We start from the raw sequence: 27,113 nt of genomic DNA on the forward strand, positions 1-27,113 counted from the left end.
GGTAGGAGGTTTGACTAGAATTAAATAATATATGGTAAAGGGTAAAAAAGTATTATGAAATATTATGCCATGATATAATTGAAAAAAGAAATTAAGTAACAATGGGAACACACCAAATCGGTTGTTCCATAAAATGGGGGTTTTCATTGTTACGTAACAATGAAATTTAACAATATAATACAATACGTTTTAACTAACAATCAAAACAAACATTGTAGATTGTAGGTATGGTAACGATACAATACAATACAATGGGTAATAATGATCCAAACAGAGTGTAAGCCTTAAACACATATCCTCTTCTTTGCGTAAAATATTGGGTATAATTTAGTCACACCATATTTTGATATTTTTGTTTATGAATTATAGTTTTGCCAATTTCGTAAGATAATATAAGAATTTGATTATTTCTTTTTTAAAATTTTCACGACTTGTAAAATTCAAATTAGTCGAATTTCAATTGTTAAGTAGCGATGTTACTCCTCAATTTAAAATATTCAACGTGAATTTAAATTTAATCGAATTTCAATAGATATACGGATACATGGCAACCCAAAACCCTTTCTGTAAACTGGTTCGCCAGAACAAGAACTCCAATCATCTGATCAAATCGACTATGGAGGTACATTCTCATCATTCTGTAACAAAGTTCTCTGATATTTTTTTCTTTATTTCGAATTTCGACAGCCCTGTAGATTTTAAAGCTTGCATGATTCTCTTGATTTTTTCAGAGCAGATCATCCTTTGAACGTGTTTCAAACCACAAACATAGTTACTCCACCATGAAACAACCCGAGATTGAAAGCTCTGGAATTCCAGAAATCGACAATGGTGAATACTGGCCACTTTCTGGGAAACCCTATGTTGATTTGATTCTCACAAAGACCGGTGTCAAGCCCATCTACAGTATGGTAACTCCCGTTTTTTCCCCTTCCTCGCGCCCCTTTGTTAGTATCTGTTTAAAGATGATTCTTTGTAGGGTACTGAGTCGACTTTGTTATGGGATTTTCTGGTGAGGACTCAAATTTAGTTGGAACCCAATGTGGGTATTGACAACTGGTGGGTAGCCACCAAAAGAGAAGATTTTTTGTGGTGAATTCAAGATTAGATATGGTGGAGAAAAAAGTGGGAGTTCCTAAAGAAGGGTTAAAAATAAACTATGAAAATGTATATATAAATAAATATATATAGTTATACTCAGACATAAGGTTCCATTTTTGGTGTTCTTGTGGCTTTTATATTACTAAATTTCTTTGAATGTTTGACAGTATTTACCCAAGAAAATGACTAGTGAGCTTCCTTCTGCTGGAGCTCGTGCAGTCAGTGCAGTCCTTACTTGTGGTCAGAAGAAGTGGGATATGTTTTACGGTGGAGTCAAATCTGGTCACAAATTTAGCATTGAGTGGAGAAAGTTTGTGGATGATAATAATCTGAAGGAGGGGATGGACTTGTGTTTGAACTGTTAGAGTGCAGCGCTAGCAAAATCCATTTCAGAGTTCAGATTCTCAGAGGTGATTTCCCAGCTGAATTGAAACCTGAAGATGAGGAGGGTGCAAACAGTGACAACCCAATACTACTTGGTTAAAAGTACTCGATCTTCTTACTGTTGGAAGTTGTAGATTAATGACAAGATTTGGAACCGTATTTAGTCAGTTTTATTTTCTGCAAGATACATCTGCAGTTCTATTAACCTATCTCAGGTGGATGCAGTCTCGCTTTCTTTAAAAGAGTCAACTTTCTAGTATTTGTTTTGTGTATGTATTGTCTAAATTGTGACTCTATGGTTATCTTCTGGTTGTATCCTAAATATGGAATTTAGCAATTATGTTGACAATCACATGCCTATTAACATGTCTTTATCTTCTGGTTGTGTCCTAAGTATGGAATTCAGCAATATGTTGACAATCACATGCCTGTTAACATGTCGATATAAGAAAATAATCATACTTTTTGTGTTTGAAATCCTGATGCTTCACCTTCTTCTAATGCTTCTTCATCTTTTGTCTGTAGAACCTGTCGATAGTACTAGTTTTCTCTATTTTCCTCATCAGTATTGTATTCATCATGCAGAATCTTTCAAAGACGGTCAAGAAAATAACTGCATTCTCATTACTTTTACATGGTAGTTGATTTTCTTCTTCCTCTCCTCAACTATTGAGGAAGGGGAGATTTCACAGAATTTCTGGATTCAGGTGATCAACCCTCTTTCGTAGTTTAGTTGAAGGGAGAGTAATACATAGAATCAAAAAAGATTCAATGATGAAAATATTCTCATTATGACCTCGTCAAGGCTAATGTTTTTACAAGAAATCTCTAGCCAACCTTCCTGCAAGAACTGGAAAGGTATAATTGCATCAGTCCTTCCAATCAAGCAAATGACCAACGATTGCCATCAAAGCAAGCAGTATAGACTATAGACTTGCAGGATCAAGTGGGAACTTGACAGATGACAGTATTTTAGTATCTCATTGGGGGATTTACCTTTTGTAGAAGAAGCCAGCATAGCTTGTCAGCAAAACTTGTAACTTCCAACAGTCTTATTCCATCAAGTATCAACTTTCATCATTTCTTTCTGTGTATTCCTCTACAATTTTCAATTCACCTCTCTTCCCTAATCATGCAAAAGGTAGAGTATGCTAGCCTGCTTGGGTTTATTTTCTTGTCTCATCACCCTCATGATAAATGCATCTGTCCTGCCATTGTGTCAAAAGTTATACTTCTTTCCACCCTTTGGCAGAATGTTATGCTGGATTGCTGTTAATTGTGGCATGAGGTAGTGATTCCAATGGCATCTATCTTCGTATTGCCGTCACAAGTCAGTCCAGAAAGATAATTCCACTCAGGTTAATCTCATCCAATTTCGGTTCCTTTCCTGACTGTCATAGGCAGCTTTAGTTCTTAGGAAAAGCAGAAAACTAGATGCTATTCCCAATAAAGAGATGCATCCCCACCACATAAATGTCTGAATGTAACAGTTCCTACCCATGCAAACTTTTGATCCATCCAATACAAGCACTTGGTCTGGTTTCCCTAGGTTTGCTTCATAGACTATAGCTGCAAGAAGTCCATAGAGTAGTGATCCCAGAGGGATGTTGGTAATGAGAATGTTGTGATTGACTCCGGCACTGTTGGGGCCGAACAGCTCAGAGGTTATTGACACTGCTGCTGAAAATACAAAACCAGAGCTCAACCCAACTAATGCTGTGGCAGCACTCAATGCAGCTTTGCTTCCTGATAAAACAAGCAGAAAGAAGGCCAGTGGTGTAGGAATCAGTGCAAATGCAAGCCACGCGGTCCTTGCATAGTTCATCTTGCTGCAACCAAAAAACCATTTCAGCTGTCAGTTTTTTTCCCATAATGGTGATTAAGAACAGTAAATCTTGAAATACTTACTTGCGTAGAAAGTCTGGGGCGGCTGAAAGCAGGCGCCCGAAGAAGGAACATGCAGAATAGAGTGCAACAAAGAAGCTGATCTCCGATCTATATCCAAGTGACTCTGAAATTTGGCCTAGATTGTTGCTGTAAACAAGTACGAGTGTTCCCCCACAGAAATATGCTAGGTAATATAGCCAGAAATCCAACCTACACATGAGCAGACTTGCTGAATGTTCCTCTCCAAGCAGCAACAAACGATCTCTCAACAGAAAACTGCTAGTCCAACTTCCCTTCTCTTTTGATTCATCAGAATTTTCCGTCCAAACATTCATACTTGAAGCCTCTTTCCAAATCAATTCATTGAGCATCTCAAGATCATCAGTATCATTGTCTTCAAGTGAAATATAATTAGGATGGAACAGTTCAGACCATTCTTCTGTGCAGATAACCCCTGGTGCAATCACCGGTAGGACCAGCAAGAACACTGCGCCAGCCAAGAGAATACGAGCTGTCTGTGCACTATATGAGACCGAGTTTAGGATTAAGAGATAAAGGCCGGTAAACACTGCTAGTATGGTAAGACAGCGGAAATTGAGATATTCTCTGTGAACAGAATCAGCATGAAGGGTTTGAGATCGAGGTTGCCAGAGGATTGGAAGAGCTGCAATTGATGTGACAAGGGGGACTAGGCCATTAAGAAGAAGGTACAGAGTGTCATCTTCAGAATTAATGGCATTGGCAATGAGGTTGTACAGGGCCGCACTTGCACCATTGAAACTTATGCTGAGGGACAATGCAATTGGCCTATTTGCCGAGAAATGTTTGATGCACAACACATAGCATACTGTATTAAACCAGCAGATACTGCAGCCAGCCAGCACACACAACAGAAATACCTGCAAGATTTATCAGTGAAAGCTTGAGAACAGGATAGGATCCCAACGAAGTTTCAAGCACAGTGAAGTAAAGAGCTGAAGAAAATAATCATGTAATATCTTGAATTTCTGTAGTTTTCAATTTCAGTTGATTACAAAGGCATCTTTCTCAAGAACCACTTGAATCTTGAAGTTTTTTAAGATTTGGAAAGAAGTTTTCAAGCACCAAAATTTAACTGACTAGAATGGAAGGTGATTGAGGATAAAATGTTCTCCTTGGAGGCAGTCCCTGTATAGTTGTTAACAGAAAGACCTTTCACCTAATGAGAAACCTCATAAATGATAAATTAAGTTAATTTGCCTTCTACATATCATTTAACTTCACTTGATGGACATTCTTGGTTTATTTTACAGGAGATTATTTGATTAGTACTTCAAAGGGGGTTGTCCAAAAGTCATTTCTAGATCTAATAAAGTTTGCTAATTTCTTGTGGTAGCTCCAACAACTGTCAACCACCAGTCCACCAAAGAATCCAGAGAGAAGAAATTGTTACAGAGAAAGAAGCAAGCAATGAATATACAGGGAACAGCAAAAAATGGATTAAGTTCCCAAATTTCATTTCCAATCAAGAAAAGAGAGGTGAGAGGAAAAAACTGACCAAGAAGTAAGGCAAAAAGATGATTCTTTGAATGACAAGCCATTGAAGGCCATACCCAACAAGTCCCATGAAAGCAGCAATGAGAAGAACAACCCATAATGGGAAATACATAAGAGAGACCCCAGAACACCACCCAAATGCTTTCCCAAAATCTGAAGCCATAGACAGATAATTGAGCTGCACTTGTGAAATTCCAAGAACAGATTTCAAATCAGAGGAATATGAGGAGAAGTCGAAATTCGTCCCTGTAAATGCTTGAATCCATGTGCTTGCTATCAATATCATCCATTTACTTGATTGCTCCATAAATCTTCTTCTTCTTCTTCTTCTTCTTCTTCTTCTTCTTCTTCTTCTTTTCTTCTTCTTTTGGGTTTATATCTTTGAGTCATGGGAGATACATATATGTATTTATTGAAAAAGGGGTTTTCTTGTGGGGTAATCTTGAAAGTAAAGAAGAGGTATCATTTTAGTTGTGCATGTTTGAGGGTGGTTGGTAAGAGGAGGGAGGTTAGAGGTTTTTCAGGTCCTACCCACAAGGTTATGGATAAAGATTTGCTAAAAAAATAATATTTTGGGCCACCATAATAAAAAATATTAGCTCTGTCATAATAAATCGTGTTTGTAAATTTTAAATGATGAACTTATATGGCTCAATAAGTATATTAACGTCGTTGTTAGAATACTTTTTTTTTTTTTTGGTGATTCACCTAGGTATCACCTAAAACGAAGGATGTGAAATTTCAGAAACTTAATCCAAGTGTAAAACACTTTTAATTGATTAAAAAATAGATATGAATTAGTTTATGTAGGTTGAAGTTGTTAAAATTATTTGATATGGTTGGAGTGACTCTTAGCTTAATTATAATAAAAAGAATTGGCGTTGAGGTAGATTAACCATCAACTCACATTTTGATAACAATATTTAAATGTGATCTCGTGCATCATGTGTGGATGATTTGCTCTATAGTTAAATAATGAGTTTTTAACCTAATTATAAGAAGGTGAATTAATAAGACGTGTGATTTTCTCAAGAATAAAATTTATGATAATAATTTATTTTGACAAATGATCATGATTTTCTTTTAAAAAGATATAAATGCATTTTATCTAACCAATCAAAGTGGTTGATAAATCTTCTTGGATCCTTCATACATGATACATACATATAACTTATATGGCTGGGATGAGCTTATTCATAAGAAATGAGGTACGTAATATGTTATAATAGTTCGCTCAATGCAAGTTGGTAGGATATTGGTGCCATCTATTGTTGCAATTTATTTTGTAGCGTGAAAATATGCTTTAGATGTATATATAAGTTAACATAAGACATGATCAAATCATCTCAATCTACTTTCTCTTAATTTATCCTCAATGATTGTTACTCGCATTTTTTACCCAAAGTGATTTTTCTATCATTTTTTATTTTACTATTTTTTGGTATATCAACAAAGATTAAAAAAAATATTAATTATTTTTAAACAAGCTACGAGTTGTGAATTAGCCCACTTAAAAATCAATATTTTTAGCGTGACTTCTCGAATTATCTAAAAAAAATCATATTTGTGGTCTTCATAGGTAGGAAGTCCTCCCTCCAAATATATACGTAATCGTTACATTATTAGTTTTTAGTAAATATTTATAATTTTAAATAATAGTCCTAAAAATATTGTATGTCCTTATCTTTGATAAATTTTAAGTTATATTTTCGTTTGATTTTTCGATGTTACTTATTTTTTAAACTTTGAGATGATTGTTTGATTTTGTAACATCTCGCACCTAGAAACGACTATAAAGAGTTTAAAATATGGAAATATTGATTTTTGGAAAGAATAAGGAAGTCTGAAAATTTTGTCTAAGTTAAGAAAGTGAATTTTGACTATTTTCAAACGACCATAACTCCTAGCTCAGGAGAAGTTAGGAGCAGCTCTTGATATGTTTGGAAATCCCTTGGAGAGATCTTTCCAACGCCGCCAAGATTACACGATTTCGACATTGTATGAGTGAGATATGCCTTCCGTAAGTTGGGTTGTTGGATCGAGGAAAGTTTCAATCCGGATTTAGGGAAGGGCAAAGTAGTCTTTTCCCTAATTAATTTCCTAATTCGTTTTTAGGGATTTATAGGGGTAAAAACAGAACTTAATTCAGTTTTGAAAAGTTAGAATACGCTTAGGGCTTGGAGAAGAGAGAAAGAAAGAAAGAACGGGAGAAGAAGGCAAGAATTAGCCAAGATCATTCAAGATTTGCGAGTGGAGTTCGTCGGGGGTGATCCCTATTAAGGTATGTGAGAGTTCTTTCGTGTTGGGTTAGTTCACCCACACACTAACTTGTTTCAATTCAGCGAAATTGGAGTTGTTTGAATGTTAAGAAAGTGAAGTTCTTGAAGAACATTGTTGAATTCTTGTAGGTTGATTGTTGAATGCCTAGTGTTGAATTGATTCATGTTTCCGGGTTGTTTTGCGAGTTAGATTGGTTGTATATTGAGGATACAATTGATCCTAGGGGTTTGGGGAAAGTATCATGGAAGTTTGGAGGGTTTAGAGATGAAAAACGAAGGAGAAAAGTCGAGAACACCTGGGTACAGGGGTTGGGGCGTCGCGCCTCTCAACGCGCCCCAAAATGTTCTCTGAGGTTTTGCCTCTGGCGCGTTGCCCCAGCCAGAGCGCCCCACCCAGCTCTCTGAGGTTTAGGTCCTGGCGCCCCACGCCTCTCAAAGCACCAGGAACGCCAGTTCTCCCCATTCGTTCCCCACTTTCTCGTACGTGTTCCTAAGTGATGTACCTATGTTTCCTAGTCAATTCTAACATTTTAAAATACATCTAAACATCATGAAATCATCCATAAACATAAGATCATGAACCATGAACCTTGAATCCATAATTCAATTCAAGGAAAGTTAAGACCAAAGTCAAGAGAAGTAAGAGTCAAGTCAAGATGAGTTCTTAGAGTTTTCCAAAAGTCTTTTCCAAATGTTTTAACTTTGTTTTAAGACTTAAAGTTCAAGTTGAGTAAAGAGTAAAAAGTAAAGTTTGAAGTTCATTTCTTCAAAAGTATATGGGGAGTAAGTATTCCCAAAGAGATTTAAAATGTTTTCACATTTAAATAAGAACGGAAACTGAGATTTCCAAAGAGCCTTCGGGCTAGTTTTCAGAAAAGAGTAATAGCTTTCTAAATGAAGTAAGAAGGGGAACTTAGATTTCCAAGATAGCCTTTGAGCTAAGTTTTTGAGCACTAATCTCAAATCACAGAGGAAATATGTTTTAAAACATAAGAGCCAGTACATTTTTGGAAGTAGTATTGAGCATCGAATTAGGGGAGCGTTCAAAGAACCCACAACCCCCATAGAACCATGTAGCCATCATGGGTAGAAGAGGTTCATACTTTTTAGATGAATCCTTTTCAAATTAGACTAGTGGATCCATTAGGCAGTTTAAGTTTTATACCTTTGGCCGGGTATAGGATGCTCTGGCAGCGTGAGGTTGATCGTTGTATCATCACTATAGCTTTTATGTGATGGTTGTCGGTTAGAGAAACTCCCACAACAATTATTGTATTTCTATATACATCAGTTCATTTGTATTTCTACATACATCTCAAATTTATTGTATCTTTGCATACACACAGAGTTTATAGCATGTTTTAAACAACTTTTCTTTATATTGCACTTGTTTTAAATTGTTTTATATTGAAATGAGTCAGTCAGGTTGAGTTGAGTGAGCCATGTAAGTTATTCAGTTTTTTTCAGATTCCTTCTAGCCTATGCGTGGTTTAGCATTCCAACTTGCATACTCGTACATTCAATGTACTGATGCCAGTTGGCCTGCATTTTATTATGATGCAGACGCAGGTAACTAGGATCAGCATCCAACACCTCGTTGATCCAGTTGAGCAGTTCAGAGTCAGTGGTGAGCCTCCTTGCATTCCGGAGGACTCTTTTATTCGCTTTCAGTCTTTCATTTATTAGGATGTTGTGGGGTTTGTCTCAACATCCATCTCAGTATTTTAGAGGCTTCATAGACAGTCAGATAATTATTAGTTCAGATGTCTTTCTTTATCTTTCAGATGTTGTTTAAGACTTAAGTGTCATTTTGGCCAACTTATTATTCTTTAAGTTGTTATTTGAGACTGTTTCATTGAGTTAAGTCTTCCGCTGAGTTAAGTAAGCCAGGCCAAGGGTTCGCTTGGGGACAGAAATGGTCGCCGAGTGCCAGTCCCGCCCAGAGTGTAGGCTCGGGGCGTGACAAATTTGAATATTATAATTCCACATTTTAAATAACTCTAAAATAAATAATATTTCATCTTTAATAAGCTTTGAGTCATTTTGGATAATATTATTTTTGACCCAATAGATATTTTCTTTAATTTTCCCAATTGTTAATCCATAAATGGTAAATTATTTAAGTTAAGGAAAACTCCAAAACCCAATTAAAGTTCATCCCCTTTAGCTAGTCGGGGCCCCGTTTGTTCATCCGGATTAGTGAGGAGGTCCTTTCCATGTCTAAATAACTGGGATTTACTCAACTGAGAGAGATTTTTCAGTGAAAAATTCGATACTCTTCAAGTCTATTCATACTCTCCGTTCGTCTGTATCTAAGCAGTTGACAGTCGAGTTGCGGCGGAGCAAAAAAATGGAGGTGGAGTTAGAGCCGAGGGTAAAGCCTTTAGCTTTTAAAGTAAAGGGTATGTCTCGAGAATCACCTTTACAGAAGGCTTCCCATGTACTTGACTCGGACCTCAGAAATCACTGATCCAGTGGTACCAATACAAAAGAGTGGATTTTACTCGAATTAGATGTATGTATCTTTTGCACTTCCAGTTCATTCAATTTCTTGTATTTTTTAATTGTTTAGTTGTAACTTTAGGTTCTAATGGGTTAAGTTGATTTGGGGTTGCGTCACCTGCTTTCCATGTGATGAATTTTGGGTTAAAGGTGTAATTGGTTCTAATAGTTTGTGTTTAGTTGGGTTTTTTTCTTCTTCTTTCATTTGATGGATTCTTGGTTCAATTGTAAAATTTGGATTATAGTAGCTAATGTCGAATGAGTTTGCTTCATTTACTTGTCATAAAGTGAATTTTGGGTTCAAGTGAGAGTTGGCTTCGAGTAGCTTAATTTGAATTGGTTATGTTTCATTTGCTTGTCATGTGGTGAGTTTGGGGTTCAAGTGATAATTTAGGCTTCTGATTGCTTAAGTTGAATTTTAGTTTGCTTCATTTTCTTGTCATGAGGTGGATTTTGGGTTTGATACACTACTGAAATTTGGATTCAAATTTAGAAAGAGATAACAGCCGCCTAAAGAACAAATTGAAGAGAATTGCTCTTGAACATCTCCTCAAAGCGCATATGAGCCAAAGTTGAGAAAAAGAGAGAAAATACTCTATTGATCTTGATTTAACTTCCAGATTCTTACGATGGATGAATCTATCCCTATTTAATAAGAGAAGTGCAGGAAGGGAACATGGGATTTCTGGGAGTTAGTTATAGCGAACTCCTAACAACTTTTGGGGTTACGTGCAGGTCACATGCCTGACTTTAACAGCTATTAACAACTAACTGCCTAACTAATTGATCTTCTTCCTAAAAGGGAAATCATTACAAAAGGGCTATATCGGTTCCATTAGAAATTGACTCCTAATAGCTTATGTTGAAATGTATTTGCTTCATTTTCTTTTCAAGTGGTAGATTTTGCGTTTAAGTGAAAAAAAGTGGCTTCTAATAGCTTAAGATGAATTGAGTTTGCTTCATTTGCTTGTCATGTGGTGAATTCGGGTTCAAGTGAGAATTTTGCCTTCTAATGGCTCAAGTTGACTATAGGTTTGCTTCGCTGGCTTGTCTTGAGGTGGATTTTGGTTTCAAGTGAAATATTTGGCTTCTAACGGCTTAAGTTGTATTGCGTTTGTTTCATCTTAGGTCATGTGGTGGTTTGTGTTCGAGTTAAAAATTTGCCTCCTAATGGCTTAAGTGGAAGCTGGGGTTTTGCTTCATTTACTCTCCATGAGATTCATTTTGTCTTAGTGGCTTTCCACGTATATATCATGTTCCGTGTTAAAAGTGATGGGTTCGGTTGAACCCATAGCTAATAAGCTTACCTTGGCCACTGCTGCTAGGTGACTTGCATTGCAGCATGCTGTTCTTAAATTTCTTCAAATGCTTCTTTCGGGCAAAGCCCTGATCTACAAAGACCTTATTTTGTCTCGGGGATTTGATTTTGAAGAGAAGAAGCGGTGGAACCACACCTCTTTAGTTTATTTTCTGTCTTTGGATGGAACAGACAAGTAGATTAAGAAATGATGGAACCACACCTCTTCAGTTATTTGCTGTCTTTGGCTGGAAGGCAAGTGTACAATTGAAGTCCTTTCATTGGGGAAACTAGTTTTCGTGATCATCCTTGTAATACTTGATCAATAGAAGCCTAAAGCTCAAAATAATTCTTTTTTTTACTGAGAAAATGCACCAATTAATAATGAATATTTCTCTGATAATGATCAGTGTTGCTGGTTAATTGTTAGGTTTCAGATAATTTCGTTTTTACCTGCTACATATGATTAAACTACTGGCTTCAGAAGATTGCTTTCCTAAGCATTATTTATCTAGGATGGCCGTCATTACATATTCCTATGCCTATTTCCTTTTCCTATTGATAACTAATTTTTGGAGTTAACTGATTGTTGGTGTGCTTTTGTTCATCAATACAGGAACCCTGCCTACTTTCACATATTAGGATTTACAACAAGTCTGTGCTGGAATGGGAAATTTCAGCTGGCTTGCGTTACAAGGTTAGGCGTAAAGATATTTTACATCAATGATTGTATGATTGAAGTTTTTGTTTCTTGTTTCACATTTATGTGCAATAGGAAGCGTTTGAAGTTTGGAATCCCTATGATTGACATTATATTACTCCCATTAAATTCTTGTATATGTCTAATGTAAAAGGGCTTCAATCACTATCTATTTACAACATTTTAATCACCAACCTCCTGTTGAAATCAAAAAAGTAAGTTTATTAATCACAAACCTTCTACAGTTGGTTGCTACAATGGATGGGTTTACAATAAAGGAGTTCAATTTCTGGTTTAAATGATATCCTTAATATCAGGTTACTGTTGCTGAGTCTGCGGGTTTCCAAAGAAGACAACTTATCTTTTCTGAGAAGCTCAGTGGTTACTGACCTTTTTGGCATCCTTAACCCTTGATATGCTATGCCTCATTCCACATAGAGGCAAGTTTGTAACACTGTTAGTTTTTCTTGTGTTTTATTTTTGTTTATCAGCCAGGATGGGATTGGGGAGGGTGGAAGGTGGTTTGCAGAATTACTAATTATAGTCACCGTCCTCTCTGAAGGAACCATCTCCCAGAAGATCTATTGGAGGGTTTTTTGGGTTTATCAGAAAAAAGATCTAGTTTATATAAGCAGTGTTTATGATTAAAAAGGTAAGGGTTATATAAGGAAGATGTTTCCACCAAGTGGCTGCTTCCAGTCTCCTACCAAAATTGCTACAAGTTACAAGTATTGTGATGAGGCCCAAAAGTACCTTGCCTTGATTTACTAAACTAGTTTAGAGTCCGTGCATTGCACATGTGCATCACGTCAAGCTGTCAGTCACTATATATAAAAAATGTATAAAAGTAGAATAAATTATTGAAAAATAGCAAATGACTTTAAACAATTATCTTGTTCTTTTCTTTGATTTCAAAGATGAAAAATGAATTTCAAGGCCTTTTTTGTAAATGTCTAAAATGACTCCAAACTACAATCGAATTTGCAGTAACACACTCATATTTTACGTGGGATCTAGTTTCCACTGAATATTTTTTGGCATTTATCCGACATCACACAAGTCTAAACTTGATAATGGAAGAATATAGTAATTGGCGAGATTAAATTTCAAAAGATTCAACTGATTTCTTCATGGAAAAATTGAAGTGTGAAGGAGAAACTTTTCATTTTTTTCTTTTGTTTGAAGAGTATATGAGTGATAAGGATTAGAACCCCCTTTGTCTTTCTGCATATATATCTATGTTAAGAAAACGTGTAGTAATCTAAAACAGTAATCATCGCACTCTTTTATTTCTAAAAGAAATCGAATTGAATGATCAATAAAAAAGGAAAAGACAAACGAAAAACAATTAATGTTAGCATGGTAAACCTATCAAGACTAAAGATCACTAAACTAAGAAAGATTACCTTTTTACTAACTTAAGTTAATTTAGTATCCTGTATTGAGGGAAAACTATTGTGTCCTCCTTTTGTTGGTGCACAAGGGAACTAGATTAAAAGGATTGAGTACTCGTAAGGTTGCACCATGGGGGAGAGAGTGGTTCTTGTGGAGGTAGGTGCTTGATGGTTTTTGCTGAAGGATGGTTTATGGTCCAATAAAACCCATGAGTAATAATAATAACTCTTTACTTAAAAACCTTCAATGGCTTCCTTGAAGTATCTCCTTTGGAAAAATGTGATTTTTTTTTATATTTTGAGATGTACCGAAATGTTTGACATCTACAATAAATATAATATGTACTCCCAAGGTTTAAGTCCAGTGATATGAGTACAACAAATGATGTGTGGGCTAGGCACTTGTCATGGGTTCGAATCCTGCTGCAGACAGAAGTGTGTTATCTAAGCGGGAAGGGTAGAGCAGTGGACCCATTATCCACCAATTTTTGAACCATGTGCCACTGACCCTCATGGATTTCTCGGTTGTAATTAAAAGCATTTAATAATGCTCTCTGTAGCTTCTAGAAGTATCCAGGCCCAATACATTTAAATTCCTTTACATTATGGTCTGGTGTTGCCCCTATTACCCAAATTATTATTTTTTTGAGAATGAAAATGATAGCCTATTACCCAAATTTATTAAGACTATTATGATATGTACTTAAGCTTTTAACAATGTATTACTATCCAATTTATTTCCTTGATGATGTATCAAGTTGTCACGTAAATAAGTATCAGGGTTCGCTCCCGGGGATTCGGTTTGGTGGTAAGATCACATTTTGTGATGTGTTGGTAACACACGTCACAGATTCGAACCCTACACACGCTCAGGGACTTCTCAATTTTATGGAAGTTCTATTAGTTTTTAACTCCTTGATTGTAAGTTGGAGCTTAGTGCATGAAGAACATTCGGAAATTACTTTACCTCTAGTAAAATAATGTTTTGCTTGCTTTTTTACTCTCTAATTAAGATTTGTGAACTGGAGAATGCAGCTATTATGTCCTTCGTTTGCTATTTTCTTTTCTGCTCTTTGTTGGATTTTTTTATCAAGTTTTTCATAAATATTATTATTCTTTTCTTCTTTTGTTGATTATTAATAGCCTGTTTGTTTTCTTATTTTCTAGCAGCAATTTACTTCAACGGCTGTAAAACTTTCAGATTTTCCTCATGAGGACTTGATTAACTGTGCCTGTTTTCTTGATTATCTGCTTGCTTCCTGTCTGCCGGTCATGTTTGCAGCCAATGCTTCCTATGATAGTAATATGGGAAGTTTGGCCCACAAGTCTTGTTTCAAGTGGCAAAGGTGGAGGACTTACGATTTAGGTCACAAGTTTGTGCTCTAAACTATGCCAACTAAGCCTGGTATTTAAGTGAAGAAGGGTTTAGCAGCAGTTGGTGTTAAGGGTTTGGCACATAGACGCAAATGGAATTATCGGTCATAAGAAATAGAAAGCTAGTAAGCATTACTTTCAAAACAATCTTTTCACACCTCTAGTGATCCCAAAAAGGAGTCCTGTTGTTCACGTTGAACTTGATAATTGGGGAAACTAACCCAGGAACTTCATAATAATCCTCCATAAATTGGTTCTGTGGAATCAAATCAGTCACCCCTTTTATCGAATCAAAATTTGTCACATATTTAGGGTTTCCATTATGCCCTCCTAAACTCCATCTCTCCATAACCACTTCCAGAATGGGCATTGAAGTGGTTGGAAGTTGAAATCTGGACAGCCTGGCCTTATTTTCAAGCTTGACATCGAGAAAGCCTCTGACCAGTAAGGTCATATCTTTTAGCAATGTGCAGAAGAATGGGGTTTGGGGAAGTCTGGATTAGGTGGATCAAGTTCTGTATCGCCACTGTTAAGTACTGAATTTTGATTAATGGAGGACCAACTAGTTTTTTCTTTCCCCAGAAAGGTCTCAGGCAGGGAGATCTCCCGTTCCTTTTTATTTTAGCTATGGAAGGTCTCAATAAAATTCTTCATAAAGCAACTCAATTTCACTGACGGGAGAGTTTTAAGGTGGGAAAAAGGAAGTGGGAACTCTATAACTGTATGTCATTTGCTATATACAGATGACACTCTTATTTTCTATGGATCTGAAAGATCCCAAGTAATGTACATGAACCTCACTGAAATTATCTTTGAAGCTATTTTAGGATTGCTCATGAACATGCTGAAAACCTTTTTTTCACCAGTAAATGCAGTCCCTAAATTTGAGTTTGCTGGGTTGATGTGCTGTAATGTGGTATCCTTCCATACTTCATATCTTGACCTACCTTATGGTGCAAAATAAAAGTCTCATGTAATTTGGAAAGGAGTAATTGATTATCTTCCTGACAGATACAATACCTTTCTTTTGGGGGTCAGGTCAATATTGATAAATAGTGTGTTGGACAGTATTCCAAACATACTTCATGTCCCTTTTTTTCACTTGCCAAAGAAACAAGAACATGCTAATGAAATGACACTAGTGATACAATATGGAGAATACAAAGCTGTGGAAAGATGTAGTAACTGCAAAATAGAGGGAGAAGAATAACTTGTGTTCAAAGCAAAGAAACTCACCTCATGGGACAGGTCCTTGGAAGCATATTTCAAAACTTTGTGGGACTTATAGCTCAACTCAAAATCAGGTTGGGGAATGGCTAAAGTTTTTTTTTTGGAAGGACAAGTGGCTGGGCCCTGTGGCTTTGAAACATGAATTTTCAAACTTATACAAAATGGCTAGCAATCAAGAGTCTTATTTTTATATATGGAAAATAATTTCTTTAAAAACATAAAGGCAGAGCCTGTATACAAGAGTCAAGAGGTATACCAAAAGGTAGAAAATTTACAAAAGAAGATGGTTTTGTATGAAAAACATCTGATTTTCTACACTACAAGGGACCTTATGGGTGCACCAAAAGTAGATAAGGGATTAGAGACCTCCTTAATTGTACAAAATTCATCGTTACACCCTCAAAACTCTCCTGTTTCAGAATTGGCATCAGTACACTTGGGACCTGCTCTTCAGAAGAAACTTTCAAGGTTGGAAGATGACTTGAACTACTGGGATATATCTGCTAACTGGCTGGGGTTGCTGTTAACCCTCAAATTAAAGATAGCTTTCTCTGGGGATGGTGGTGGGGATTCTATGGATGGAGCTTTCACTGTTAAGGAAGGATATGCTCATTTGTGCTCCAACAAAGAGCTGATTGAGAAAAAGGGAAACTCATAAGGAAATAGAAGAAAAGAACAAATTGGGCTGCTATTTATGAACAATTTATTTTGACTCTATTATGGAAATCGTACCCCCAGCTATCTGAACTTTATTCAAAGTTCCATTTCTTTGTTTTCTTTCATTAGTAGCTCTGCTATCCTTTCTTCAACTAGGTCAGACACAGATTACATTTATAGCTTCGATAGAATCAGGTAGAAGAAAAAGATAAATATCACTTTATAATCCATTCTACTGTCCACCTTAGATGCGGCACAAAGAAACAATGGAAACTAAGATATTGTTGCAAAGAGCTGGGCTCAACTTCTGCTTTCTTGATTTTTTTCCTAATTTGTTGGTTGTTTGCTGGTACTAGTTAAGTTCGGAATTCTAATGTCATCACTTATTCCCTCTTTTCTGCTGTGCAGTTGATTGGTATTTCAGTTGCTGGTCTTGAACCAGAGTTTCAACCGATCGTCAACTACTTGCTACCCCACATAATATCATGCAAGCAGGACGATAATGATATGTATCTTCAGGTAGAAGATACTGCTACTGCTGAACTTCTGTTGCACACATTAATTGTAAGATGCATATGTGAGCCTTCTACGTTGTCATGGTCAGATAAATGTGCTGTGGCACATCATTCCTTTAAGTCTTTTCCTTTTTGTTAAGGATGAAACTTATTGGATTGCTGTCTTAATAAGCAGTGATATATTGCTTGTTTTAGATGTATGCAAGCGTGTTTGTAAATCTTTCAGCTCTTGTCTAATCTATGGTTTTATAGCTGCTTCAAGATATCACAAACCGGCTGGGAGTGTTCCTTCCCCAACTAGAGGTATTTCTTTGAATTGAAGTGTAGAAATAAGAGTATCTTTGTTATTCTGAAACATGAAATGGGCGAGCTGGTAGTGCTGTTTTGGGGGATTACGTGGTTCTGTTGAGAATTCTGTTATATTCATGCAGGCTGATCTTAACAGCTTTTCAGATGCTGCAGAATATGCTACACGTTTTCTTGCAATGCTTGCTGGTCCCCTTTACCCAATTCTTCAAATAGTGAAGGAAAGGTTGGTATCCCTGATTTCTTGTACCAGGTATTTCTCTAATAGGTCCACAATTTTGTCTGTATTGGATTTTATCAAAGATGTTACTTGATTATTAGCTATCTTCTGCACAGTGACAATGAAATCTTTGTGCTTCTAGGATTGACATATTTTCCACTGTGCAGAGTGTGTGGGGGGGGGGGGGGGGGAGGGGTGGGGGGGGATTTTACTCTCATCAAACAGAGTTGTCTTCCCAGAATAGCTTCTGACCACAATCCTGTTATTCTGAAGAGTGGAAGAAGTCCTACTCTAAATTTGAAACACGGTGGTTAGAAGTGGAGGGTTTTAAAGAGAAAGTAAAAGAATGGTGGGATTCTTTTTGTGTGAATGGCAGACCAGGTTACATTTTGGCTGAGAAGCTGAAAATGCTAAAAGTAAAGTTAAAGGAGTTACATCCCAACTTGTGTGGGGTGGACACTCTCGAAGGAAAGAAATCCCAGATGTTTTCAAATGCAAAAAGAGCAGCAGCCAGAAGATTAAGATTCAGTGCCTTAATTTACTTTATTCTGGCAGAGAGATGTCATTAATACTATTTAGTTTATTCACTTCAACCAGGCTTCTTAGAAGAACTGCAATGCAACTTTTATTGCCTTTATCCCAAAGAAGCCAGAAGCTTCAGAATTGAAGAACTTCAGACCAATCAACTTGGTAGGGGGAGTTTACAAGATCATTACTGGACTGATGGCAGAAAGGTTAAAAATGTTGTGAATAAATTGATCAAAAAGCATCAAATGACATTTGTAAAGGCAAGCCAAATCATGGATGCAACACTCCTAGTCAGCGAATGCATAGACTCAAGATTGGAAGGGGGAACTCCTGTCATATTGTGCAAACTGGATGGTCAGAGAGTTTATGACCATGTGAATTGGCCCTTCCTTCGGAACACTCTCAGTCAGATGAGATTTTGTAGTAGATGGTTGAAGTGGATTGAGTTCTGTATAAAAACAAGTCAGGTTAGGAGAACTCGTGGTTTTCTTTTTTTGCATCAGAAAGGGGGTTGAGACTGGGTGATCCTCTCTCCACTTTTCTGTTCATCTTGGCAATGTAATGTTTTGACAGTATGATGAGGATTGCATCACAAATAAGGTGGATCAGAGGTTTTCGCTGGAGAAAGAGTTGGGGGAAGAAAAAGAAGTCGATCACATGCTTTGTGTAGATGACACTATCATCTTATGTGAGACTATAGTAGAACATATTAGCTTAGTTAAGAGTTATCCTGCTTTTGTTTGAAGCTGTTTCAGGGCTGAGAGTAAATTGGGGAAAGACAGTCGTTTCCCTTTAAATAAGGTTTCCCCAGATTCAGGAACTGGTAGGCATATTGGGATGCAGAGTTTATCAAATTCCTACCACCTACTTGGGCATGCCTTTGGCAAACAAACATAAGGCAATGGAAATATGGAATGGTATTCTACAGAAAACTGAAAAGAAGCTAACTAGATGGAAGGTACAATACCTGTCTCTAGGTGGAAGATTGATCCTCATCAATTTTGTACTACATTTCTCTGCTTACTTATGTGATGTCCTTATTCCCAATCCCAACAGAAGTGGTGAAAAAAATGGGACAAACTTAGGAGGTATTTCTTATGACAAGGAAATAAGGAAGGGAAAGGTTACAACTTGATGAATTGGAAGATTTGTAATTCTCAGCAAAGGCAAAGGGGTCTGGAGATCAGAAACCTGACTGTGATTACAAAATGAGAGCCTGCCGATGAAGTGGCTGTGGAGATACACTGGGGAAGGGGGTAGCTTCTTGGAAGGAGGTTATAATAGCAAAATATGGTGAGCTGAGTCCCTGGTGTATAGAAAATGCCACTGAACCATATGGTGTGTGTGTGGAGAACAATCAGAAACTTGTGGCCACAGATGGAAGAGAATATATTATCAAGGTGGGAATGGTAACTAAACTAGATTTTGGAAGGATGGCTGTATAGATCAACCTCTCTCAGAGACCTTTTCCCAAACCTATTCCTAATTTGTGAAAATCTTGATGCTAGAGTGTGTGATTGCTTGACAGAACAGGGATGAAACAATATCATTTAGAAGATTATTAAATGACTGGTAGGTCTAGAGGGTGGCAGCTTTACTAGGAAAACTAGGTGGAGTGAACATAATAACAACAATCACATACAATGTCTTGTGGAAGCATAGCATTGGATGGAGTTTTTTCAGTCAGTAATGCATACAAAAGAGGCTTGCAGGTGCTGGCTGGGGTCAAAATATCATTGGAACTATTTCTGGAAGAGTGACATCCCAAGAAAAGTGAAGTGTTTCACTGGGCTGGTGATAAAGAGAGCATGCCTAACACAAGAAGTCCTACAGAAGAAGGGCAGGCAATTGGTTCCTAGGTGTTTCCCCTGTAACATGACAGGGGAAACAAATAAGCACCTTTTTTTACACTGCAAGTTCACTGCTCAACTATGGAATCTGTTCATCAATATTACAAGCATGAGCTGGACAATGCCGGAACATACATCTGATCTCTTGAGGTATTGGATTAGGAGGGGGAGACAGTTAAAGCCCAAAGAGATAAGGTTAATACCATCATGTATGTGGTGGTCAATATGGGGGGGGGGGGGGGGGAGGGGGAATAAATGGAAGATGTTTTGAAGATAAATCCAATTCCATAGACAGATTAAATGGAACTGTATTTGTATCTTTACTTTTTGGTGTAAAAACTTTGTATAGAATATATAGATCAGATTATAGATTTGATAGGAAGTCTGTAATTGCTACTCTTTTTGGAGATAGCCAGCATACCCTTGATGCTGAGAAAAACAATTTTACCACTTTCAAAAATAAAATAAAATGGAGAATAAAACTGATATAAAGTCATTTTGTGACAGAAGCATGTGAATGATGCCTTAACCTCGCCGACCCCTTCTATAGATATTATCTTGTGTGAAGTTAACTTATGAACCCTGTGTAACTTCTATATTGCTGTTACTAATCATTAAAAGGGGATCACTTATTCATTTGGGTAAAATTCTCTTATTGTGGATTACCCACATCTTTCGGGTACCATCGGCTGTTGGTAATTTTATTATTGAGCCTCTTCGAGATGGTTCCCAACCTTGATTCCAGTTAAAGAATATTCATTTCTCTTGTATTAGATGTGAGTATTGTACATGCTTCATTCCTCGAGTACAAATTTATTCGTTCACTATTAGTTAACCTTCTCTCAAAAAATTTATTCGTTCACTATTATTTTCCTGCTTAAGCAGGGAAACAGCCAGGTCAGTAGGCAATGTTTCGGAATCTGAAGCTTCAAGAAACAGTTAACCTGTAATAGCTTTGACTGTATCATCGAATTTTGAGGTACGCATAGGGTACTGCTCCTCTGCTTTTCTTGTCATTCAGTTTGTGAATTTTTACCTCATAAAAACTAACAACTGTCTCCTCTGAAAGGAAAAATAGTATTCCCTTCCAGATTCTGTGATGGTGATTGACTGTGGATTGAATTTGAGAAACAAAAGAAGACTTTTGAAATTTGTGGTCTTAATTAAGTCAATGGCAGTTATGTAGAACGGCAGAAGAGATTTGGATGGCCCCAAAATTCTGACATGATTCACCTTTCCTATCTAGTGTATATGTGTATACTGTATCGATGGCCCTTATATATGTTTATTTCCTGTACGTGCAAATGCCTCTTATACATGTGGGAGGGGGAAGTTTGACCTAATCTAGACGTATTGCATCCTTTGGAGTTTGGGGAGGTTTTCCTTCGTATTTATGCTTACTCCACTTTCTGGTTCAACACTTGATGTATACAGGGTTGCAACTTTGTATCATGCGCGGGTCAATCTTATTTTTATGAGTCATTTTTTATTTTTATTTCTGAACTTCTTAACCTCTATTTAGAAAAGAGCTTTGCCAGCGTTTGTGATTCTGCAGGCTCTGCTTAGGAATTTATTTTATGCTTTATTTCATATATTTTCTTGCATGTTTTTTGGGTTGACGAGGATCTTTAAATGTTCTCTATTATTTCATCTATTACTTTTTTGGCTCATTGTGGAAAGAAAGTGTTACTGCCATGTAGAAGGATTTAGGCACACTTGTCACTAAGGTGGTTACGTTTCTTAATTATATGGCATGGCTGCTGGCTAATTGTATGTTTTTATCATGGCAGCCTAGGAGATCACGCAACATGTCTACCCTGATTTTTCCTACATCTTGTTACTTAGCTTTTCGTCCAGATGCCATCTTCATTTTACTGAGGAAAGCTTACAAGGATTCTAACCTGGGAAATATTTGCAGAGTGGTAATACACTTACTCTTTCTCCCTATTAAAAAAAGCTTGTCTTTCGCTTTTTCCTCTGAGTAATTAGAAGACGTAACAGAATAAAAATAAAGCAAGATTTAACTAGATACAAATATTTACTTGTGCCCATTTTTTGTTTCTAAAATGTTGAGAGTTCAAAACTGTGTGATTTGAAGTTTCTTGAGAATAAAAGTAACCTTTGCTTTTATATTAATTTCAGTTCTTGTCTTATATCTAGGCCTCTTGGATTCTGTGGAAGTTTCTTGAGCCTATAAAGCCGCCAGAAGCTTCACATTCTTGTAGTGAAATTACAACTTCGGTGCCTGATGAAGGATCACAATCTGACCCTTCCACCCCTCCTTTTGCTGAGTACTCAGATTTATTTGGAGATGAATTTAAGATACCAGAATATACATGGGACTCCATTTTCAGTAATGTCTTAGATATTGACCTAGTGGAAGAAGGGATTTTACATGTTCTGTATGCTTGTATATCCCAGGTCAATCACAACCAAAGCTTTCTGCTACAGATAAACCACCGTATTCATGTGTAATAATATTTGATGCTTCTTTTGACATTCAACATTTCATTTTTAACAGCCCCTGCTCTGCAGCAAGTTGGCAGATAATGCTTCTGATTTTTGGTTGGCATTGCCCCTAGTTCAAGCATTGCTTCCAGGTATACCGCTTTTGCGGTTCCATAATTACTTGATCATAGCTTGATAGTCTGCATCGTTGATTTAATATTTGCTCAACATTGATTATCTTTTGCCCTTTATCATTATAAAAAAGAAAAAACTGACATGTTTTATACCTGAAGTGCATATCAATTTGAGATCTTAGGGTTTTGTGGAGAGTTCTTTTTCCTCTCTGTCAGGACTGTCTTTTAGTTAGATGGCTTTACCATTGAATATTGAATCTTCTTTGAGTATTTTAGTAACGGAAGAGCATTCATTATTCTTACTATCAGGAATATAAACGTATTATTGAGTTAGACTGTCAGAGTTAACACTCAATTAGGCCGTTGTCAGCTAAATGTATATTTATTGTATCTTGTATTCCATTATCATCATCTTTTACATTCATTATTTTTCCTTCTCTTATTTTCACTCGATATTAGAGTCTCTTATGATCTTGGTAGAGATTTAAATGGCTTCCGCCTACTAGTACTCAGACTTATGCTGTTTGACCGACCTAAGTTTTCTTTATTTCGTAGTCTTATTACTCTTGCCTTCTTTGGTAATTGCTCTGGCGGCACAACTCCTCTTTCCAGTGATTGTTTCCGATATCTTTCTGTTGATTGTTCCGCATAACCGCTCCTCTTTCTGGTGACCGTTTTGGCAACACTGTGTCTTGTTTTGTTACTGTTTTGGCAGTACCTCTCTTTTGGCCAGTATTCTGATCATTCTTCCAGCTAATGTTACCACACAAACTTTCTGATGAAATTCTAGTGACTGTTACTTTTGAGTCAGTCTCTCATTGGTTGGGTATAAGATATGTCTCTCACCCACCTATTCCATTACAAGTTAAATTATTTATTATTTATTCTTTTTCCTTTTCTTATTTTCTCTTGCTTTTCTATGACCTGAAGCAGTTCGTCCTAGTATCAACAGTAGTGACCCAATTGATGAAGATTTGTCTCTGTGGAAACAACCTTTTGTACAGAAAGCTCTGTCCCAGGTAGTTCTATGATCTTGTCATAACTTTTGGTTTGGTGTTTTTTTAATCTAGAATCAGTGTGTCATTACGGTTGCTATTGTGCAGATTGTTGGGACTTCGTCTTCATCAGTTTATCGTCCTCTGCTTCGTGCTTGTGCAGGTTACCTATCATCATTTTCACCATCAAATGTAGGTTTTCCCACTTCGTTTTAGGTTCTGTTCTGTCAACACAACATCTGCACTTTGGTTAATGCTGAACATTTTTCATTTGTCTTTCTCAGCCTTTGGTTTGTTATCCATTGAATCTTTATCTGGCAAGATCAACCAAGTGTATTTTTCCTTTGCTTCATTACCTGTGAATTTTATCTGGGAAGATGAGCCTGTTTTCTGCTTTTCTGTTTGGACTTTGGTTACCATTCTCAACATGGTCCCTACGCAGTTATTTAATTAAATATAGAGCTAGGAAAGAATGATACAATCCAAGACGATGTTACAAATGAATTGAAAAAAAATAAAAATTACAGTAGTATCTAGTTCTGTTTTTTCTTGTTCTGAAGTTTGTTTCTCTTTACTAAACTCTATTTGACACATACTGGCAGGGGAGGGCTGCATGTGTGCTCATTGATCTTTGCTCTGGTGTATTGGCTCCATGGATGCCTCAAGTGATAGCCAAGGTTATTCAATACTTTCTTCTTACTCTGCTGTGTAGGCTGTAGTAGAATTTACGTTTTACCTTGCAACCTTGCTTGTGAAAATTTTCTTCTTAGATTTCTTTTAATACAGATTGACTTAGCACTTGAGCTTTTGGAGGACCTTTTGCCTGTAATCCAGGTGTGTGTTTTTATGTTTCTTTCATTTTACTATAGTTAGCTTTCTGTGCTTATCTGATTGACCAGTAAACACTTGCTTGTGTACAATGAACCTTTTTAAACATTTTATAACCCAAGGAATGATGGAGAGAATATTGGTGCAGTACCTAATGCAGCAACAAAATTCCTATGTAATTTCTCATCTCTTTGTGAAGGCCTAGAAAAGTAGATTTAGTGGAAATTTGCAACTAGGAAGATGAATGTTTCATTGATGAGTGCAACTGCCAGATAAGGTTGCAAATTCTGTAGGATCTCATAGTACAGATATTTGAAGACAATGTTTCTTGGTAAAAGATATGAAGCATGGTAGTCAACATCATCGAACGACCTTACTTGAACAGGATCTGTTCTACAGTATCATCTACTGTATCCTTGAGTTTGAAGGAGACAGTCAACATTGTTCTAATAAACGTGCTGGGTGGATGCCTTTGACTGCAGTAGTTTACGGCTGGATGCTCTACATCTTTGAAATCCTTGTACATAAAAAGCATATCTAATTGATAATGCTGATACTAATCACCAACCTAATACAGAGAAGTCATTGCGATATATGACAGTAGTACCATAATAGTACCTCTAGGCAGTCCTCCAGGTCATGATTCAGTTATCTTTTCTTGTGCTATAACAATTGGATATTTCATATTTAGCAAAGATAATTTCTTACTGTTGGTGCCATTATCTGACCATATTCTTGCTATTGGGAGCCCATTTTCACTATATACGCTTTAATTAATACTTTCCTTTGGACAAATGTGTATCAGGGCGCCCACCACTCATTTGCTCGTGCACGTGCAGCCCTTAAATATATTGTCTTAGCTTTATCTGAGGTTATGGATGATATTTTGGTCAAATATAAAGTAATCTTTTGACTGAAATTTTTGTCAATTATTATTCAGGGAATTATATTATAATGATGATAAGATATGAGCTTAAATGAAGAAATGAGGATTCATATAGTCGACCACAACTTGTTTGGGTCTGAGGGGTAGTTGTTGTATTATTCAGGGAATCTTACAATTGCTCTTTAGCTGTTCGATTTAATACCTTTAAACTTTTAAATTTGGGAACTTCATCATTTCAGGATGCTAAGCACCAAGTGCTTTTTCTTGTTGAGATGCTAGAACCGTATCTCGATCCTGCAATAACCCCTGCACAGAGCATTATAGCCTTTGGGAACGTTTCTTCAGTTGTCCTTGAAAATCAAGAGAAATTGTGCTATTGCGTTAAATGTGATTCACACAGCTGTACTCAAGCCTGCTGTCCTTCCCTCTCTGGAAGCTGAGTGGAGGCACGGATCAGTTGTTCCAAGTTAATAGAAGGATGCACAAGTCTTTCTTGAAACATTGAGTTTCTTTGTGGGAACTACTTCATTCTATGTCCTGTTTTATAATTCAGAACTTAGCCCCTCTTGATTCTATACTGTTTTGATTTTATGACTGATTTTTTTAGCATGTTTAAATACTTTACTTCCTTTTTGGGGCTTGTATCAGTTAATTGATGTAACAGTGCCATTAATTGCTTTTGTATCCTGTTTTATGTAATGCCAGCTTTTGAAAGTTGCGAAATTGCAATATGGTGATGGTCAACTAAGCTATCTATCTATATACATACGAAACAATCCAACCCAAAAACTGATTGCAGGCTTTTTCCAATTGATCAAGAACAACAATGGCCAATGAGGAACCTATACCTCTGGAGATGCAGATTCAGATTGCTGAGTTAGATGTCACCTTATGGGTCCATTGAAAGAAAAGATAGAAAAACATGGGCTTCAATGAAGAAAGGCCTAACTGAAGGAAAAGATTAAAAAAAAATATATGTAGTTAATTATAATGACCATAAACCCAAACCACAATGATGCAGATAAAAGAACACAAAAGTTATAACTAAGCGAGGTACTTATTGGACAATGTGGCTCTCTTCAGGACAGCTTGTAAAGAAATGGATCTTGGGCCTAACTCAACCTCAAAAGCTAGCTCAAGAGGTGAGGATTGCCCAAGACATATTAAAGAGATCATCCATCCCTTATATGGCCAATATGTGAATCTTTTACAGAGCTCATGGGTAACAATGCATGCCTTAGCATCTTAGTGCGTGCAGCCAAGTGCTACTTAAGTGAAGTGAAGCAGGGCCTTTTTGGATTGGCTTTCGGCTTATGACTTATAAGCCAAAAGCCATAAGTTAGGATTTCTAACTTATGACTTTCGGCTTATTTTTGTTATTTTGGCTTTAAAATAAGTGCTTATAAGCACTTTTTAACTTTACCCAAACACTTCAAAACTGCTAAAAAGCTATTTTGGCTTAAAAGCACCTAAAATAAGTCAATCCAAACGGGCACACAATCTATTTTGCACAACTTATTTCGCACCTAGCTTCAGGGCTTAACCCTCTGTAAGAGAGTCTTAGAGAACACTGAATTGCACACCAAGACTTGGAGGGTATTTTGTTAGCTAGGTAAGTTAGTGCTTTGAAAGGGTGTCTAGTTTTACGAAAGGAATATCTTTAATTTAAAAGCCACTTTGGTAGTCTATGCTCAGTAAAGAGTAAGATGTCATCAATCTGGATGGTATCCTGATGTTCTAAACACAATGCATAGAATATATTCCAGTGATCATAATTATCTAAATGTGAAATAAAGTTTTTCAGTTTTTTTCTGAATATATCTTGCATCTTGTTCAATTCTGCTGCCAATCTACTTTGGAATTTTCACCTTGTATTCGTCTCAGAAAGACAGATTTCCTGTATGAAGTACTTGATTAAAGCAGGTTTTAGTACTGATGGAAAATGATATTCTACATTGAAAATAGGTTCGGTGCTAAACATCTTTTCAATGTTTTTTAAGACTGGTGCTAAGCAAGTAAGAACTACTTTTCTTTGTCCTATGACTATTCTTATTATATAATT

At 36.7% G+C, this 27,113-nt stretch overlaps 3 protein-coding genes and 1 pseudogene across 7 annotated transcripts in view; 3 read left to right on the plus strand and 1 right to left on the minus strand.

The window, feature by feature from the left end:
* The first annotated feature begins 544 nt into the window (after nt 1–544).
* Nucleotides 545–1,837, plus strand: LOC125833553 (B3 domain-containing protein Os06g0112300-like). The gene is given in 4 exon segments (XM_049512716.1): nt 545–622; nt 726–911; nt 1,269–1,434; nt 1,437–1,837. Coding segments are annotated over 4 exon segments (579 nt in total). The 3' UTR covers nt 1,586–1,837.
* Nucleotides 1,838–2,252: 415 nt separating this feature from the next.
* Nucleotides 2,253–5,240, minus strand: LOC125833716 (protein NUCLEAR FUSION DEFECTIVE 4-like). Its single transcript, XM_049512900.1, has 3 exons — nt 4,910–5,240; nt 3,394–4,271; nt 2,253–3,314 (listed from the first exon to the last, which is right to left on the minus strand). Exons 1-3 carry the CDS (start codon nt 5,213–5,215, stop codon nt 2,840–2,842), a joined length of 1,659 nt encoding a protein of 552 aa, XP_049368857.1. The 5' UTR covers nt 5,216–5,240; the 3' UTR covers nt 2,253–2,839.
* A 4,297-nt stretch (nt 5,241–9,537) lies between these two features.
* LOC125833707 (uncharacterized) overlaps nt 9,538–27,113 on the plus strand; it is a 78,235-nt gene continuing 60,659 nt past the window's right edge. Inside the window, exons 1-2 of one of the 5 annotated variants that reach the window (XM_049512882.1) lie at nt 9,538–9,702; nt 11,603–11,683. The gene's annotated coding sequence lies outside the window, so the exon portion shown is untranslated. Of the gene's footprint in view, nt 9,703–10,636; nt 10,683–11,602; nt 11,684–27,113 lie in introns of those variants that run through there. The other 4 variants (XM_049512886.1, XM_049512883.1, XM_049512881.1 and 1 more) reach the window with 4 other exon arrangements.
* LOC125833554 (uncharacterized) lies at nt 15,968–26,231 on the plus strand (annotated as a pseudogene).

This window comes from Solanum verrucosum, unplaced genomic scaffold, assembly GCF_900185275.1.
Source record: "Solanum verrucosum unplaced genomic scaffold, falcon-dt-bn FXZP01000307.1, whole genome shotgun sequence".
NCBI classification, from domain to species: Eukaryota; Viridiplantae; Streptophyta; class Magnoliopsida; order Solanales; family Solanaceae; genus Solanum; species Solanum verrucosum.

What these genes read in the sequence shown, in the direction of transcription:
- LOC125833716 (XM_049512900.1), bottom strand. Translation starts at nt 5,215, where the DNA reads ATGGAGCAATCAAGTAAATGGATGATATTGATAGCAAGCACATGGATT. An exon ending in TCTTTTTGCCTTACTTCTTG is followed by an intron (nt 4,272 to 4,909) that starts GTCAGTTTTTTC and finishes TAAATCTTGCAG; the next exon opens with GTATTTCTGTTGTGTGTGCT. An exon ending in GCCCCAGACTTTCTACGCAA is followed by an intron (nt 3,315 to 3,393) that starts GTAAGTATTTCA and finishes TTTTGGTTGCAG; the next exon opens with CAAGATGAACTATGCAAGGA.